This window comes from Cebidichthys violaceus, unplaced genomic scaffold (assembly GCF_023349555.1).
Source record: "Cebidichthys violaceus isolate CVI_PGR_0920_01 unplaced genomic scaffold, fCebVio1.0.p SCAF_37, whole genome shotgun sequence".
Taxonomy (NCBI): Eukaryota; Metazoa; Chordata; class Actinopteri; order Perciformes; family Stichaeidae; genus Cebidichthys; species Cebidichthys violaceus.
In genome coordinates, this window is record NW_027176561.1 from 2,151,452 (window position 1) to 2,170,851 (window position 19,400).

Consider the following 19,400-nt stretch of genomic DNA (forward strand, 5'->3'; position numbering starts at 1 on the left):
CGGTTCATAAATATCAAATGGTGGTTTTAAGGATTTAATATGTTTTGCAGCATAAAGAAGTACAATGTGTCTTACATTTCCTTTTTTAGCTCGTTATAACATTCAACATATTCAGGAAAATACATTTGGGATTTCTGAATAAAAAAACTTGATTTTTTCTGGATCCCTCTGAGGGATTTTCCAGCAACATTTAATCTAAGACAAAACTAATTTAGCACAAAAAACCCGATCAGATGTGTGGTCCACAGCACTGCTTTTGTTGTGTCTGCTTATTTCTTTGAGCACACTATTGTACTGAATTGTGAGCCTTATACTGAACGGCACAATATGATATATGATATAAGAAATTGTTTACTAGTATTAAAGCAAGTCTCACTAATGCAGTGAATTTTTAAGGCCGTTAGAAAAATGTTCCGGTGTTTAACACTTGTACTCATCTCTGTGTGTTTGGCTGTAAATAGAGCAGCAGGATGAACTCACACTTCCATCTCCTCAGCAATTCTGACATTCTTCACACATACAGGAAGCACATACCTGCTGTTGATCAACACAGTGTGTGAAACTGTCTGAGTTACACAACTGCTCTTCTTTATAAAACAATAGTGGCATTTTATCAGCGAGCCTGCAAAATACCATGCTGTTTGAGAGACAAGAATTTACGAATGAGCTCTCTCTTATTCACATTTCACCAAGTAATCTTTTTTTTATAGCCAGAATCCAATAAAACAAATGATTAAACTGAACCTTTTTAAAATGTAAATACAGAACTGTGATGTGAGGCTGCACTGACACCTGGTGGCCTCTCAGTGTCTCAGCATTTTCTGTTCAGACTAACAACCTGGAACCACTGATTTGGAAAATGTGTCAAGTATACGATAGATATGTAACATAAGAGGTGCAGCAGTTTAGTAATGTATAATAGTATAACAACATCAAATGAAATCACATTAGGAAAGGTTTTGTGGCTTTGAAAGGTCTGTTGAGCGCACTTCTTTCTCCAAACCACGAGATTTTATTTCAAACTTTTCAACCCAAATGTATGCTGTAAAATTGGTGTTCCCTGTAAAGGCCCTAGTGTATGTGAAGGATTTAGGAATGTCTGACTTTAGCGACTCCTAGTGGTAGTTTAAAAAAATAGTTATAACACATTATACAGTATAACTACTGTATAACACATTCCTTCAAAATAAAACCAAAGATGTGGTTTAACCATTTGCCAATTGTTTTGTTTTCAGTGGAAGTAAGCTTTGAAGTTTTGAGTGCTTTACTGGTGGTATTAATAACACATCATATTTAGTTGCCCTATTTCCACTGAATAAATGTTCTTAAACTAAATTTGTTTCAGTGTGTGGCTTCTGCATTGGTGAGATTTTGCATATATTTTCTATATAAATCTTTACCATTATTGTCATTTGAAATCATACAGTATCATTTGACATACCACGAAGCATTTTGGCTGGTGGTAAATGATGCTTTATAGGGAGGAATACAAAAAAAAAAGATTAAAAATGAATTATTGTTTTTGAATGTATTCACCAAGTTTTCATAACCCGACACATGTGGCGTATTGATTTTGTGTACACCTTAAAGATATCTGCTGCTGCATTTGTCAATGTGAACTATGTTGCATGAATACCACACCACTTGAGGTAATGTTACAATATTTCTGATATTTTTTAAATTCATGGGCATTAAGTGGCAGCTGTGTAAAGTGAGTTAAAGAACTCACAAACGACTGCAGATGGAGACACAAAAACAAAGATTTTTCTTTCTTTGTTTTGAGCCACTTTGTTTGCAACACGCCCTTCAGGTTTCCACTTTCTTCAAAATCAAAGGTTTTTATTATTGACCCATAAATTGAGGAAAGTAATCAAATGTGCCCCCACTCTCTTTAGTCCAGGGCAACAGTGTGAGGTGTTCCCATGATCCTCCTCACTAATAAAAGCTGTACGTCTCTCAAGGGACCAGCATGTTTGTTTTTCTCCAAGGGTCATTATGTTCTTTGAGAGCGCAGAACCTGACGGTCCTTGTCGGCTTAATGTTTAAACTACTCGCAGAAATCTGAGTCATTCTGCACACCTTGTGATGCAAAACACATTTCAGAGGAATCTGAAAATAATAATAACCACACCACTCCATCGCCAAATCGGGTCAGGGGTGTAAAGTCTGTGTGCAGACAAAAAAAAAAGCCAAAAATTATGTCGTAGCTGCTGTGAAGCTGAGCGCACAGTGACCTCATTGTGTTTCCTTCAGTTCCTCTGAAGAGTGTGGAGGTGGAGCTGGAGGTGAGGGACCATGTAGCGACAGTGGTCTCCACTGATCTACGAGAACGAGGAAGACAAACCACTAGAGGCTGTTTTTGTCTTCCCCTCTGCCTGGAGATGCTGCCGTCTGTCATTTTCAGTGCTGAGACTGGACAGACAGAGATTGTAGCTGAGGTGAAGGAGATACAGGAGGTGAGCTGGTCAGCAAAGACTCAACTCACAGTGCAGCTTTAAAACACAGTGAATGTTACACACATGCGCCGTCCGTACTCCAGGCTCGTGACGAGTACGATGACGCTCTGCTCTCCGGTCAGCAGGACTACCTGCTGGAGGAGAGTAAGCAGAGTCCAGATGTGTTCTCTCTATGTGTGGGCAGTCTGCCTCCAGGAGAGAGCACCTCCATCAGGCTGGAGTACGTCACTGAGCTGTGCAGGCTGATGACAGGGCTGAGGTTTTGTCTGCCTGCCGTGCTCAACCCTCGCACACCACTCTTGACCAATGTCCAATACAGTGGCGGCAGAACACATCATCTCACAACTCCTCTCACAGGCAGACACCAAACCAGCTTGGCATCTGAGGTTGAAATCAATATTGATATAATGCTTAACTTTATACTGGCTGATATTTCTTTTATTTATCCAAATACTTTCAAATGCCCTGCAGAGTTTTCTTGGGTTTACATTCAGTGTTTCTTACCAAAACAAATTGAGTGTGTTATTGCGATCTTCTCTGGTCATCCAGAACTTCTGCTGAACTAAAGATTCTTGTCTCTTACAATATTCCTAATGTGTCCGATCTTGTTTACAGGACATGAAGGGGGCAGTGTGCAGGTGACCTCTGTTCCAGCCTCTCTGGTGCCCTACAATCTGTCTTTCTCTGCCCGACTGTCCTCTTCTCGTCCAGTCTCTAAAGTGGAGTCCAACTGTCCCCTGGACTGTCTCCAGTACCTCAACACAGAACAAACCCGGGCCACGGTAGGTAGAGTGCTAATGATGATTGTTCCTCACCACTGAGAGCAACATACGTCATTGTATTCTTATTTCCGTGTGTGTTTTGTGAACTGCAGATCAAGCTGGCTGCAGGACACAAGTTTGACAGAGATGTTGAGCTGCTGATTTATTACAAAGACGCCCACCGGCCCACTGCTGTGGTGGAGGCAGGACAGGCCTCTGCCAAGCATGGTGAGTGCAAATTAGTGAAGGAGTTACTTTGTGAATTATCTTCATTCTCCAACTGATACGTTACGGGTATAAACTCTAAAAGCCAGATGTGTGCTCTCTCTTCTGTGTTTCCAGGCACTCTGATGGGTGATTCAGTAGTGATGCTGAGCTTGTACCCCGAGTGCCCTCAGGCTGAGATGTCCTCAGTCTCCTCATGTGGAGAGTTTGTGTTCTTCCTGGATCGATCCAGCAGTATGAGGGATCACATCGGCAGTGCTAAGGTTTTCGTTGTGCGTTATTTTTGATCATAACATCATTCATATTGTCCCTCTCAGACCGTGTCATTTATTATCTTTTCTCTCCTCCCTTAAGGATACTCTGCTGCTCCTGCTGAAGAGCTTACCAATGGGCTGCTACTTCAACATCTACAGTTTTGAGTCCAGCTATGAACACATCTTCCCGTGAGTCTCTCCGGTCTCTCAGACGTCACCGTTTGTACATGTGTAATTCATGTCAGCTCTATTGGCAGATAGATAATTAATATTGAGGGATCCTGCAAAACCATGGATTATGATCCATGTCATTGTTTTTAAATGTTCCATTACAACGTTTTTAAAAAAATGATTATTTCTACAGTGAACACATGCGTAAGTCTATGGGAAAGATTGTGGTTTTACTTCCAAAAAGTTGGTCTGAGACTGGATGTGAATTCTAAATTGCGGTGTAGAAGTTGGTAGTTTCTCACAACCAATCCACCATCTGACATCCTCCATTTGTGTGTTTCTGATGGCAGTAAGAGTGTGGAGTACAGCGAGAAGACCATGAATGAGGCTCTGAAGACAGTTAAAGAGATGAGCGCTGATCTGCGAGGAACAGACATCATTAAACCCCTCCAACACATTTACAGCCAGTCCTGCATTCCCAGTCAACCTAGACAAGTAAGAAACAGAAACACACACACGCACACACACACACGCACACACACACACACTCACAAATGGCATACTCCGTCCTCAACACTAGGGGTTCTGTTTATGTGTCAGAACTACGACGCTCTGATAGTTTGGTATTGTCTTGATCTTAAACTTTGCTTTGCTGCATGTCATCACTTTGGACTGAGCTCCTCTACCAGGCCTAATTCCAAGAATGAAAGAATCAGCATCAAATTGAAAGTTTAACATGATTAAAGCTGGAACCAAACAAGGGATTGGAAATAGATCAGACTTAGAACATACCGTACGATCCATTGAAAATCCCTGAACTGATCCACTCAATAGGTCCTACTCTTCTACTCTGACCAGTTTATTCGACTCACACCTTTGTTGTTCTTCAAACTTTACTGTCAAAACCACGCTGTGAGAATTTTGGGGATTACTTTCAACACTGCATGTTTCTGTTTGTGACTTCATATAACTTAAGAGTGATATGTAAACTCTGCTCCTTAGCTTTTTGTCTTTACTGATGGAGAGGTTTGGAACGCCAAATAAGTTTTACGTCTGGTGAAGAAGAATTCAGGTTCCCACAGGTGAAACCACAGAAACACAAAAAAAAAAACACCCCCACAATTCCCAGAATATGACCCATGTTCAAATGCTGTGTGTTAAAAACACAACTGCTGTATTGTAGGTGTTTCTCTTTTGGGATCGGGCAAGGGGCAAGCTCTGCTCTTATCAACAGGTTGGCCAAGAAAGGACGAGGTCACGCTCAGTTCATCCCAGGGAACGACATGATGCAACCCAAAGTAAGACATCACAGTCATATCAATGTTAATAAAGCATGCAGGCATGATAAAAGCGTAGTGCCTTTTCCAACTTTCTGTTAACTGTTTCTCACCAGGCGATGCAGTCGCTGTGTTTTGCTCTGCAACCAGCTGTGGTGGACATCTCAGTGAATTGGGATTTGCCAAAGGAAGTTTCTGTCACTGTACTCTCTCCACCGACCACAGTGATTTTGCAGGGTGAAAGGTCACTGGTTTATGCACAGCTCACTGGACAGGTAGGAGCAGCGCCATCTCATAGTAAAATACCTCTCCAGTCTAATTTTTTTCTCTGATCCATCCATCCATCCATCTGGCAAGTAATTACAGTAATAAACATGTTGCTTTCTCAGAGTTCAGAGGCAGCAGCAGGCTGTGTGACGGTGAAGTACAGCCTGGCAGGTCATCCCTTTCAGAACCAGCTCCACTTCAGTCTCAGACCTGCAGAGGACACTGGGTAAAAAATAAGTTATAGTTTAGACTGATTATTTAGCTAAAATAAGACTGTAACAAGAAATAAAAAAAAATGTCACTATTTAATACAAGATTATTGCGCTGATGCATGCTGATGAATTATGTTTGGTTTTTTTAAATCAATATAGCCTGTAGGTTTACATGCAATACTTAACGAAACCCTGAGAATCTCTTCAGCAGAGCAATATCGTAAAAGTACTTCATGTTTCAACTCAGAAAGGTAACAATCGATACATGTTTCCCTGGAGAAGTTTTTCCATTTTGTTTTCGTCATGCATCACTGTGATTGGCTGAAATTGTATTTAATGATCACTGCACCCTCTGATCTATATTCTACTTCTCCAGCCCCTTTGCAGTGCTGCACATACCCGAACCAAAATAACAAGTGCCACTACCACTTTGCACTTAATGTTTGTGAGTGTGTGTGATTAAAATAGGGCCCACGGGAACAGTTTTTTTTTCCTTTTCTCTAGTAATCAAAGTTGCTATGGTATCTTTAAATCTCTAAATACTTGGATAGCAGAGCTCTTGACAGAATAGAAATCTGGAGCTAGTTTCCACCACTCACTTGGCCGACAGACTTCGGTGTAGCTAGGGCCTTGAGAGTTTTCATATGTCTGTGTTAGTTTCCTCTGGGTGCTCTTGTTTTCTCTCACTGACATGCAGATTAGGTTATATACCTCCAGATTAGGCTCCAGCTCTTTATGACCCTAAACAGGATACACCGGTAAATAAAATAATAATTAGAAGGGTTATTGTTAAATGTTAAATATGTGTGCAGTTAAGTTGCGTTAACGTCTCTCTCCTGTCTGCAGATTAACAGTCCACAGGTTGGCTGCTCGGACTCTCATTCGCTCCTTGGAGATAGAGGAGAGAGTGTTCAGAGGAAAGGAAGATGGAGGAGTGGTAGGGCTCAGTGTCCAATCAGGAGTGAGCAGTGCCTTCACTGTCTTCATTGCCGTCATCAAAGGCAACGGCGAGGCAATTCGAGGACCTCTGGTGCTCATAAATGGTCCAACACCAAGTGAGGGTAAGTTCAAATACAAAAATGACCCTCTTTTTAAGAGATACTAATGCTGACCATGAATGATAGGGAAGAGAAACAGGATGGTGTCTTGCTTTAACATCGAGGAAATCATTGATCATTTGTAAATTTGCCTGTCTGTATCTAAAAAGTTTAAAAGACCCGAATATCTTAAGTACCATTATTAACTGCTTGTTGTTAGTTTGCAATAAGTTCAAAAACCAATAGTTTTGATATTTTTTGCTTACTAATTTTCATGTCTCATGTCTTGACCTCAAAGGTGTGATGGACCGTAGTGTAATGCCACTTTGCTATGACGACATCACAGAAGGTAAGCACAAACTGAATGGAAGTGGACAACAAAGAATTACCCAGAACCCTCAGCAGAGTCCTCGTCGCTGCTCACATTTATTGTGAGCTCGCTCAAACAGCCGGGCCTTGTTTGAAAAAACTTCCAGAATTGTCATTGTCCAGCATTAAAAGAGACACACCATTGCATTGAGTGACATCATGTCACTCAATGCAATAGTGTGTCTCTTTTAATGCTTTCATAATGAAGGAATATTTCACCAAAATGCCCAATGTGGCTCGTGTGTATTTTCTTATAATAATAATAATCGTTTTTGGTTGAAAGAGTTCTGTATTATCAAGCTGTGTTAGATCTGCTTTCTCAGAATGCACTGATAGCCAACCTACGGGTGGCAGATGCAAAAGCTGCTTCTCTACTAAGATAAAGAAGCTACGTGCCTTTTGGAAACCACAGAAGAAGTCTATGGACCAGCCTCCACAGTCAGATACTACGTACAGGTCTGATGATGGCTGTAAGTAGACGTGTGCAGACAGCGGTCCAGTTTCATTATTTACAGCATGTCAGGGCAGATATTACAGTGTTCATACTAGTTTACGCTAACACATCATACTGATCACACTTTAACAGGCTTTACTTTTGTTGTAAAATATTTCTTTAGGTATTTCAATTTTTATTTGCAGATGCCCGGCTTCTTTTGACCATTGATCATGTTTCTAAAGCACCACATCAGAATTGTGCTAGTGTTTTTTGTGACTGAGTTTGAATATTGTAAAAACAGTCATCAGGCGCATGAGCAGGATGTTGAACACGAGAAATGACCTCAAAAAGTAAATAGAATTCTGTTATATAATTGTTTATATTTACTCAGAAGGTTTTAATTTTCTGAGTTAATATTCTCTAGCTGGGGACAGATGTCCTACAAAGACTGGTGGAATGAGTATTCATATGTGAAACAATATGTGAGATCACACAGTGGCTGTACCTGCAGTTGGACCTTTTGATTATGGGCTGTGATTAGTTTTGAATTGAAGTCTGGAAATGCAGCTAGCTTGAGTCATTTCAACTTTAAATATGGGGGCTAATTTTTAGTAGTTTTTAGGAGATTTAGTACACACACTTATGTCATTCTCAGGATTCATTGTCAACAATTTATTGATTTTATGACTTTTTATGCAGCGCTTTCATAAGGTCAAACTTTTTATTCGTCCAATACTTTGATTATTGACCAAATACCTGCAAGCTAATGACAGCTTCAGCTATGCTTTGCGTATGTCGCTAATTAGCAAATGTCAGCATGCTTAGATGCTAGACTAAGATGGTGATTATGCTAAAAATCTAGCTAAAAAGCATGTTAACATAGTCACTGTAAGCATGTAAGCATGCTGCAGTTAGCTCATAGCACCGCTGTGCCTACGTTTCTGCCTCACAGAGCTGCTAGCATCACTGTAGACTTTCATTTTGCTCCCATCTGGTTCTCTATTCATTTTCTACATAATGATCAAAATCAAAACAGACTTTTTCTAAACCCAATTCAAGAAAACTAAAATGCTTAATGTTTATTATTCAATAAGAAGCATCAATATGATTTGAAGATATACAGTGGCATGCTAACTTTGGAAACACTGACTTGCATTTGTAAGTGTAGTAATTCAGTCGAATGTGTTTAACTGCAATATGTCTACACATCAGTATTAAATAGGCAAAAATGGAAAAAAAAAAAAAAAACAACAGAAAAGCATGTTCATAATGTGTACCGGTACACTGATCCACCACGATGATCTTATCTCTGCACTTTGATTTTCTCCTCAGACTGCTCGTTGCACAAAAAGCCACCCAAAGACCCTTTTCAGCAGTTGGTCTCCCTCCAGAAGGCGTCTGGCTGCTGGCTGCTGGATTCAGCTCTGGCTGCTGGATTCAGCTCTGGCTGCTGCACTGGGAAAGACCAGCAGGGAGGTGAAAAAGGCCAAGCCTGCATCGGTGGGTTATTGTCAAACATAATAATGTCAATTAATAATGGGACTTATTTGTCTTGTGATTACGTTGTTAGGAAATAAGATTTTCCCTTTGTGCCATCTCTTCTTTGTTCTCTTTGATTTTGTTTTCCTTCTCGGCCCTGTTCCATTTTCTGTTCTTTGATTTGGTGAATTAGGTCAACGAGGAAGTGTGGGCCACCATTCTGGCTGTAATCTGGCTTCATGGTTTTGAGACGGACGCTCGGGAAGAATGGGAGCTTCTCGCTATGAAGGCTGTGTCACGGCTCCGTGCTCAGAATGGTAATAAACATTATACTACGTTTGAATCTTTTTAGTAAACTAGGTGTGCTGGTTACAACCAGCAGTTTGACTACATTCAGTCTGCTGATGACTTGTTTTGTGTTTTGTTTTTTCCTGCAGCATGCGTGACAAAGTGTGTGGAAGCAGGAAATGTTCTGCTTAATTCCAACGTGCAGAGAGATGCCCTGGGACTCTGGGGTTTTCTGAGGCCTTTCGTGTCAATTTGTGGCTAAAACAAGTGCAAATTAAACTTTGAGACTTCATGCCTGCTCTATTCATTGTGCAGTAAAAACGTGTGACACCAGGCTTACATGCACTTTAGCCTAACACTGACCATGAGCTGTCAGCATATTTCTGGCCCCATTGTACTGATTTAAAGAACTGCCTGCTTTACAGTAACTATTATGTTTTTTTAGGGACAGTTAATCCTAAATTACTGCTGAGACCAGGGGAAATTTTAGCCTCAAGATGATCCTAACACTTTCAGGGTGTGATGTGTGCATTAGTTTAACTGTTTTGCTCCGCCTCAACCGGCCATGCAGGGCCGGTCTTGCCAAGAAATGCAGAGGAGGTTCATGATTACGCCAAAAACGCTGTGCCTTACTGTATTAAGGTTCTTCCGTTAACGCAGATGTCTAGTCATTTTGAAATACAAATTAGTAGAAACAACAGGGTAATAAACAAAAGGATGATTGACGGGATAATTCTGACTTGATGTTGAAGGTTTAGCAGTTGAGACACCAGACTGTGCAGTTATGCTTCTAATAGACCAGAGTCAACAAGCAAGTTACTTACTGTAAGTTGAACAGCAGTTATGAGATGTACACTGATCCCTTTATTAAACCTCCAACCACAAATCCCTACCTGCCTCAAACACAACATAATTGATGTCTTGATCTGGGTTTTGCTGCTCAGGTGCAGTCTCTACCAGAGCTGCACGCCTTCATAAAGGTCCAATTCTAGGTCCAGTCTCTCCGGGACAACACAGTAATTACACACACAAATAAGAAACCCTGTTGGCTTTGTGGTTTAATTAAAGTCTGTTTTGATGATATGTGAGATTGTCATCTGGGAGGCCAGTAGATGTAGCTGTTACTGTGGAATAATTCAGTAGCTACAAAGTTTCCTTACCTTTTCGGATCAAATTTGTGTCTAAAAACGAGGGATATGTAAGATATTAGCAATGGGTGAGAGGGTAGCACAAAGAAGCAAACCCAACCTGTGTTCAAACTGCTGAGGGTGTTACTTTTCTCTGGACTGACCGTTTGTCCCTTCTTGATAACCAGCTTTGACACATTTTGCAACTGCACTCCATTAACAATTTCCAAAATGGAGGAAATCGTTTGGTCAGGGTGACAGACAGACAAAAGAAATGATGGGAGGTACAAGAAGAGCGAGAGCAGAGGAAGAGTACGTTTGTTACCTGTGAATCTTGGCACAGGGGTGTTTTTGTGATTAAGTAGAGACGCGAAGGAGGAAGCGACGGTGTCGCTGGCAAAAAGCTTGCATTATGGGTTATTTTACCATCTCGCTCAATCTACTCCCGGCTCCATCTGAACCCCACTGAGGCAGGCAGTCAATTACAATAGCCCCATTTGATGCAACCAACAAATGAATGTGATTGCGCTCCCATGCCTGTGCTTTCCCTGCCTTGTGACCAAGCACTCTGCTGCCTGTCATTACAGCAGACACTGTATGACACCACACTTAGGTGTAATGTCACCTGGGAGAAGATTTCATCAAGAGTCACCTTGTTGGATAATTAGTGACAATTTGGGCACATGAGAAAGCTTAGAAGTAGGTTTTAATAACTCAATTACAGACTTAAAAATCAATCAATTAATTTTGAATGAAAATGAAAAGCATTTTTTTTTTTTTTTTGTCCCTACCTGAACTCTTTCAGTAGCATTGAAATTGTATTAAAAAAAAGTGCTTTACATGGAAGATGTGAAGCTGCTGGACCATCTCCTGCAGAAGTCACATAGTTTATACTGTATGTATAAATACAGAATTTAATACAAATGACACAAAATTGTGGAGGCAATTAGGTTCACCAACATACAAGATTAAAAATGTATTTAAATCACCAAACCCTTCTTCCAAGATGTATTCATGGCACAAGTGTTGAGGTCCTCCAGACCTACAAATACTTGTGTTCAATAAGACAGATGTGGTGGAATTACAGAGGTGATTGTGCAGCATCTTAATTGTATACGTAAACTTAGATATTTTTGAGTAACAACAGCAAGAATTGACGAATTTCTGTCCAAACAAGACCAAACCAAGCAAGGTTTGGTTGGCTGTTAAGCTCATGAGCAAAGATTTCCAACATAAGACATCCTGGTAGAGTGGCCCTCATCCCGACTTCCCACCCTCATCTTTCCACTTCGCTGTAATTGTTGAAAGAAAGAGCAACAGAGAGTGAAGGGGACATTCACTGAATGAGTGAAGGGAACAAAAAGACGAAATTAAGTTTTGGAGGATGGAAAGAAGTCACAGCTTTTTTCAAGACGTCAGGAATGACGAAGCATTGAGGTCCTTCAGGGTGCTGCAATAATTGGGCAGTAAGGAAAATGACTCCAATTTCAAAGTTTGAAATGAATACCCTGAAGCAATGACGGTTGAAAATGCCATAAAGTCGCACTAATACACATACTAGAAAATGACTGTGACATCAACAGAGTAAAATGCTTTGTGTTTAAAATGACTACAGGTAGCTCATCTCCTGGATTAAGCTCAAATCAGTATCATAATGATAATGACTTTTGCTACAATGTGTTTTGGTTAGAAGCACAAAGTTCTAGATCAGCGGTCGGGAACCTATGGCTCGCGAGCCATATATGGCTCTTCCGGTGACAGCATATGGCTCCCAGACAATTTTGAGTTGAAAAAAAAAAATCAATTTGGAACTGATTTTAAAATACTTGTGATATTTCTTAATAATACTGTGTCATTTTAAAGTAAACAGAAATTAGTTTTGAAGATAAATTTCACGGGTCACGGGTCACCCGTGGGTCGGGTAGGGAACCAATGGCTCGCGAGCATGTCTGGGTCATTGTAAAGGTGAAGAAATCTATTTTATCAGATAGCCAACTAGTTTATCCGCTTCAACCCTTGTAACGGAAAAGATGGCGAAAAGAAAAAAAGACGATGATTACCGTGCATTCCAGGCTGCGTGGACAGAGGAATTTGCATTTGTGGACAGAGCAGGATCTGCGGTATGTCTAATATGCAATGATAAAATTGCATCGATGAAACGGTCAAATATAAAGCGGCACTTCGATACGCACCATGCTTCATTTGCATCGAAATATCCAGCGGGGGACAGCAGGAAAAGGGCATGCGAAGAGCTACAGCGGAGAGTGCAGACGAGTCAGCAGCAACTACGTGTGTGGACCAGGCAAGGTGACGGGAATACATATTTAATTTATTATACGTTAAAAATATTATATGGCTCTCAATGAAATATATTTCGAAATATTTGGCCTTTATGGCTCTCCCAGTCAAAAAGGTTCCCGACCCCTGTTCTAGATGATGTGATGTTTGCTTTCGGCTGATGTGTGACCCACAGGTTGTCTGACTCAGTTGCCTGGCACCAAGGCTTATACTCAGGAACTGTTATGTTAAGATGTTCCAGGCACTGGGCTGACGTCATGGAGACGATATCGATCAAAATGCTGACCCCGGAGTCTATGGCTATGATAAGCTTAGTGGGGCTGTGACTGCACTCACTTGGAGAACTTAAGGAAATTAACTGTGGCTCTGAAATGGATGTGCGAACGAAGGCAACTTGGCTTCCTTTTCAAAGTAATTACACAATCATCATCTGAAAGTTCAAACTTCCTCTCTAATCAGACAAAATATCACTCAGACATATCCTGTTAGTTCTCTCCAAGTGCTATAACCAAGTGCTTTGGTGTGTGTAACAGTGTTCTGCTCTACAGGTCTTAAGAACAGCACTTTATATTTGTTTACTTACACTCAATATTCATTATTATAATCTGTATACCTCTGATGTGTACTGAGTGGGTGTTTGTCATCAACACTACTGTGTGTGTGTGTGTGTGTGTGTGTGTGTGTGTGTGTGGACTCACTTATTATGTACCTTTAAATCCCCTTTAAATAATTCACTTTAGTCAGAAGGAACCACATTAAATGTTTTAAAAACTCAAAATCAGCAGATGTTTATACCAGAATTAGGCCCAAATGATGGTGAAATAAATTATTGTGAGTACGCTTGAAACCAGCAAACAAGTAAAGAAGTTGAGCATTTAACTCTTTTCCTTGCAAGGTAGTCTGTAAACTACATTTATTACAATAAGCTTACAGTAATTGTGTGTTAGAAACACATTAAACACTTGCACCTTTGAGTAACCTACTCAAAGGGAATCAGTCATAGCATATAGAATACACAGAAAAATACTGCTGGGCCCAAACTTGATGCGAAACAAACAAAAATGCTGGCAAATTACTCAAATAACACAGGCCTGATAGTGAGTCTGGTTTACCACAGTTGAGATGGAGTTAGATGGCAGAATATAACATATTTATAGTACTTTTTAAAGATGAAGAATATCATTGTTGAGCTTTCAAGGCAAGTTTATTTGTATAGCACATTTCAACAACAAGGCAATTCAAAGTGCTTCACATAAAACCATTAAAAGCATCAAAACATGATGCAAAAGAAAAGGAGATTTAAAAACAATTAAGAACATTCATTGAAACATTAAAAACAGTCATTAAAACACTAAAAAGCTAAAAACAGAATAATAGTTGCAGTGCAGTTTAAGAAATAAAATACAGTAGTAGTAAAATGCAGAAATTGATTGAATGTGGTTCAATTAAAGGCAGCAGCAAACAGAAAAGTCTTCAGTCTGGATTTAAAGGAGCTGAGGGTCTCAGCAGACCTGCAGCTTTCTGGGACTTTGTTCCAGATATGTGGAGCAGAAGAACTGAACGCTGCTTCTCCATGTTTAGTTCTGACTCTGGGAACAGACAGTAGACCGGTCCCAGACGACCTAAGGGGTCGGGATGGTTCATAGGGTAACAGCAGATCAGAGATGTATTTTGGCCCTAAACCATTCAGTGCTTTATAAACAGCAGGATTTTAAAGTCAAAGTCTTTCAGAAGGTGTCACAGGTCCAGTGGTGTGGCGTGAAGGAGGAAGAGGCTTTGAGACGCAGTGTTTGTCTTGTGTCTGTTTTGTTAGCATAACGCACCAAAATGTCAGCGTCAGTAGTCAGTAGTCGAGTTGCACTGTGGGTAATGTAGGCACCAGGTTTTGACGAGGACAAAAAATGTGTAGAATAACAAATATGTTATCTCTGATTCCACCGCATAGATTTCGATCATTTCTTTTATAAACTGTTCTTCAAGAGTCCAAAAATGTTACAGGAGTGCAATACTAAATCTGCGTACTCTTTTAAGAATAATAAAAATATTTTTTGGTGCTTATCAATTTCAGATACGTGCACTGCTTTCTAATACGTCTTAAATTGCCAGCTCTCAGGAAAGTCAACACTTTTCTCTCTGCTGGGTCAGACGCATGCGAAGAACTGCAATAAGCTTAGAGGGTCTTTTGTTTTGCCCCCTGACCCTTTCTTCTTTTTGGAGCACTTTTCTTTCCATTTATGTGTCTTCGATCTTATTTTGTTAAGCTGCTTCAAGTCAGTTTGTGTCCATGTCTGCTTTCTTACCCATCCCCCCGAGATAGTTTAAAATGACATAAAGTAGCAGTGAATTTAATACAGTCAAAGGAAATAATGTAGTGTTATGAAATTATTCTAATTCTATATTCTGTAGACAGACATGGCTGTAAATGTGATACTCAGTATATATAGTTTCTGTAACAAATGATCCCCAAAGAGCAACCTCCTCATCACAGTTTCCATTGAGAGCTCTTTCTTCAATCAGAAATCAGGAAACAAATTTTGGAAAAAATAAATAAAAACCATTCACGAATGGACTAGAAAAACCAGCGTCTGTTACTAAACCAAAGCATGTCTGTCCCCATCCTTCTAGTTAAGCCTAGTTGGATCTAAGACATGGCTGTGTATTATGTCATCAGAAAAGCAAAAGGTGTGACTGCTAGGGTGAATACATGCAGCCACAGCCCAGCACTCTGTTCAGTCCAAGCCAAGACGTTTTGTTCTCCCACTGGCAAAGTCTGGCTCAGATGTTTTTCTCATATCAAATTGTAGCATTGCATTGTTAAATCCTCATAATTGAAAAAAAAACCGATTTATTTGGTCTGGTATTACTATTATTTTTTTATATCAAAATAATTGGATAGTGAATGTTGGTATTGGATAACAAACTGTTTTCTATTTTAAAAGATTGTTGCAAAATTAATTATCCAGGAGGTGATATACAATATGACTGGAAATAAATAAATAAAACGTAAGATTGAAATATAAGCCAAGTGATAATTCACGATTTTTTTTACGTATACAGGATTTAACATTTTGGGGGAAAAAAACACTTCTCAATCTTTTTTTTAATCAACAAATCACATTAGACGTCATTAACCAGCAGGTGACTCATGCAGTCACAGTGTTATTGACAACCTATTGCTGCCATGCAAAAGCAAGCAGCAGGGTGACCCGACAACCCGCAGACCAGAGAAAGGATTATGATGTGAACTCATGGAAAGCCTCCAAAAAAATAGATGATATTATTTTGCTCAATTTAAAAATACAGAAAATTGCAGCACTCGTGAAAATAGAGACTTTTAGATGTCATTGAAGCACAATGTCGAGCAATCATGCGTAATTATAAGAATTAATGTCGTGCGTATTTTGCCAACAGTTTATTTTCGTTTTCATGCCTATCCAGTGTCGAGATGAAATAAAAGAGTACTACACTTAATTAAGCTGGGGGGGGGGGGGTGTGCTGGATGCGACACACGGTGGGCTTGAGTTTGAAGTGACACCTCGCAGACTGAAGCTCGTCCGCCCCCACTGACTTCCAGCGGAGTGCAGACAGAACAAGTTGCACTGATCGCAGCCTCGACAGGAATATTGAGGAGAGCCGTTCCCCGTTCAATGGCGTTTACAGCTGGGCTGATTACACGCCGCTTTGCTTTACTGATCATAAAAGACCCAGAGTGAAGGCGACTTATGGCGAGTTGAGTAAGAGAAGAGCAAACCTGAGGTAAGGAACTGAGCAAGATTTTAACATGTCAGGACCATTAACAAACGTTATTGGCTTATAAGAATGTGGGCCATTTTTCATGATAAGATTTTTATTCCAGTCACACCCAAAAGTGCTTGTGAGATGTATATAAAGCTGCATCTGTTACAAATCAGAGAAACTATGTGTTATGGTTGAATTGATTTCTCACCAAACTAAATGTATAAAAATATATTTTTTAGCACCTGAAGTTTAATTCCAAAAATGCTGATACAAATGAATCACATGTCCCATCCACTATGTATCCTCTCCCTCAGATTTCATGTCCACCATGTCAGCCAATGGGAGCTCAGAAACAGGTTGCAGGTTAGAGGTCAGACCAAGCAACAACACCTGCAGCCAGGAGGAACTGTCTATCACCGCCTCCGCCATCTCCATGACTGTGGGCATCTTCTCCAACACCCTCGCCCTCTTCATCCTCGTCAAATCCTACAACCGCATCCGGATCAAGTCCAAGGCGTCCTTCCTGCTGTTTGCCAGCAGCCTGGTGGTCACCGACCTGCTGGGTCACCTCATCAACGGCTCCCTGGTGATCTTCGTCTACAGCTTCCACAAGAAATGGGAGACGTTTGACCCCCACCACATCATGTGCAGCGTCTTTGGGGCGTGCATGGTGTTCTTTGGCCTGAGCCCCTTGTTCCTGGGGAGCGCCATGGCGGTGGAGCGCTGCATTGGAGTCACCAGGCCCATCTTCCACTCCACAGCGTTAGCATCCCACCACATGAAACGGCTGCTGGGACTCACCTGGCTGCTCGCTGCCCTGGTGGCTGTGCTGCCCGTGCTGCTGTGGAGGCCCTACAAGGTTCAGAGCTCCAGGAGCTGGTGCTTCTACCATATGGAGGAACCTAAAGATTGGCTGGATGTGCTCCTCCCCCTGCTTTTCTCTATGCTGGGGCTGATGGCCCTGCTGCTCTCCATTGTGTGCAATGCAATGACAAGCTGTGCTCTTCTGCGGGCCAGACTGCGCCGTAAGCATCACTGCCGAGGCACGTCCTACCACATAGAGATGATCTGTCAGTTGCTGGGTATCATGTTGGTGTCCTGCGTGTGCTGGGGCCCATTACTGGTAAGAGTGGGCAGGTCGCACATTCCCTACTGCCTGAAGTCATGAAAATGAGTCGGAACTCTTTGTTATTCCGGACAATTATTTGGATTGATCACAATTCATCTATTATTGGATTTACATCATCACATACCATCACGTTTCTGATCTTAAAACCCGCATCTTAGCCAGTGTGTCTGTCATGGATTTTGAACATTGGTAAGTACAAAGAGACTGTCAGAGGCAGTGAAATGGCTTTTTTAAATGAGGCGGAAACCTTTATTATCTGTGACGTGTAATGAGAAGATGACTGAAGACAAGCTTGTTTTTAAGGTTTTCGCACGACTGGTTTTCCTTTTCAATCTGTTCCCCCATTTCATTCTTTGATGCTGATGCTGAAGCTCTCAGCGATTCAATTATGACATCAAAACACCATAATTATTCTTCAAAATATTCACTTGCTCTGGTTGAGAAGGACATGCATTTCAAGCCACCTCTCCTGCTCTACAATCATGTTCCCTTCATACTTCTTGTTACTGCAGCAAAAGTGCGCTGCGGTCTACACCATTAGATCAGAACATGCCACACTCCAGTTACTATTTATGAATTAGTTTACAATCAGAATGCAAATGATAGTGTATTGAATCAAGTGGAAGATGCTTTGTGATAGCTACTATCAGTTTTGAAAAGATGAGTTGGAAAACATTTACTGCATTACAGACTCTTTTGTGTAACTCTGAATATCAATTATAAAATATTTGATAAGATGCTTTCATGCAGTTTGTGGAATAAAATATATATTTCTTAAATTAAGAAATAGAGAGTTATATTAAAAGATACAGTTAATTGTATATTTGTCTAGTTATTATGCAGCTATTCACTCTCCATTATTCTATGGCCAATCCACCAGATCCGTATCATCATGCTGAGCACCAGAGCCAAAGACGAGCCTGCGTCCTTCAGCCTCCTGATGGTGGTGCGTATGGCCACGTGGAACCAGATCCTGGACCCCTGGGTCTACATCCTGCTGAGGAAGGCTGTTCTGAGGAAGATGTTAACGTTGCTCCACGACTTCTGGGGCCCAAAGTCTCACTACCTACAACGCTGGCAGCGCAGCCTGCTCCGCAGCTCCATGGAGACCAGCAACTCCGGCTTTGGTCCGACTGACTGCCGCCTCCTCGGTAGATTACCAGACACTGCTATCAAATCCATCACCTGAGCCCGGGGTCACATGTTCTAATACGACAACACCATGTGAGAAAAACAGGAAGAAGCTGTGAAGATGTCCAGCACTTTATTGGAATACACCCAATCAAAGTTACCGCACATAAACGACCATTATAAAGTTAGTTATCATGCTCTTTTTGCAAAATGGTCACCATGTAGCTACGCGCTCTATTGTATAATGTGGGATGAACTTTTTGCTCTTAAAGTGGCAATCCTTGAGATTTCAGTCCTGATTGATTTGCAATTTATATTTGAGTGAAAACAATGGAATTGTGCTCAGAGTTTAGCAGTTTTGTCTTCTTTTTTGCTTTATACATGGACTTTCAATTTGAAGGATTGTGTGCATAGTTCCCTTTTGAGAGTGTATACAATGGAGAAAAACTGAAGTACAAAAAAAAATTCCGGGAACGTTGCCACAGACACACAGTTCATAATACATATATTATATATATACATATTGCAGTACTTTCATCAGTGGGCCATATTATAGGCTCATTCACCATTGTGTTACCTCCTTCGGTGATAGATAGTGACTTAACAGACATTTACTTAAATGAAAAGATTGCCACTTTAACTTTCAGCTCTGTTTTACATATCGACGACTCTGAACAAAATCTGTTTAAAACGTTCACAATCCTCAGAAATAATATTGCAGTCAGGTTTGTTCAGTCATTCCTTT

At 40.8% G+C, this 19,400-nt stretch overlaps 1 protein-coding gene and 1 pseudogene across 1 annotated transcript; both read left to right on the top strand.

Moving 5' to 3' along the window:
* The first annotated feature begins 1,995 nt into the window (after window positions 1-1,995).
* Window positions 1,996-9,524, top strand: LOC137884197 (von Willebrand factor A domain-containing protein 5A-like; annotated as a pseudogene).
* Window positions 9,525-16,320: 6,796 nt separating this feature from the next.
* On the top strand, window positions 16,321-19,016 carry ptgfr (prostaglandin F receptor (FP)). The gene is made up of 3 exons (XM_068725992.1): window positions 16,321-16,413; window positions 16,710-17,518; window positions 18,405-19,016. Exons 2-3 carry the CDS (start codon window positions 16,715-16,717, stop codon window positions 18,711-18,713), a joined length of 1,113 nt encoding a protein of 370 aa, XP_068582093.1. The 5' UTR covers window positions 16,321-16,413; window positions 16,710-16,714; the 3' UTR covers window positions 18,714-19,016.
* Window positions 19,017-19,400: the final 384 nt, after the last annotated feature.

Coding starts and splice junctions, on each gene's coding strand:
- ptgfr (XM_068725992.1), top strand. CDS start 16,715: ATGTCCACCATGTCAGCCAATGGGAGCTCAGAAACAGGTTGCAGGTTA. Junction 17,519..18,404: donor TGTGCTGGGGCCCATTACTG/GTAAGAGTGGGC, acceptor CCAATCCACCAG/ATCCGTATCATCATGCTGAG.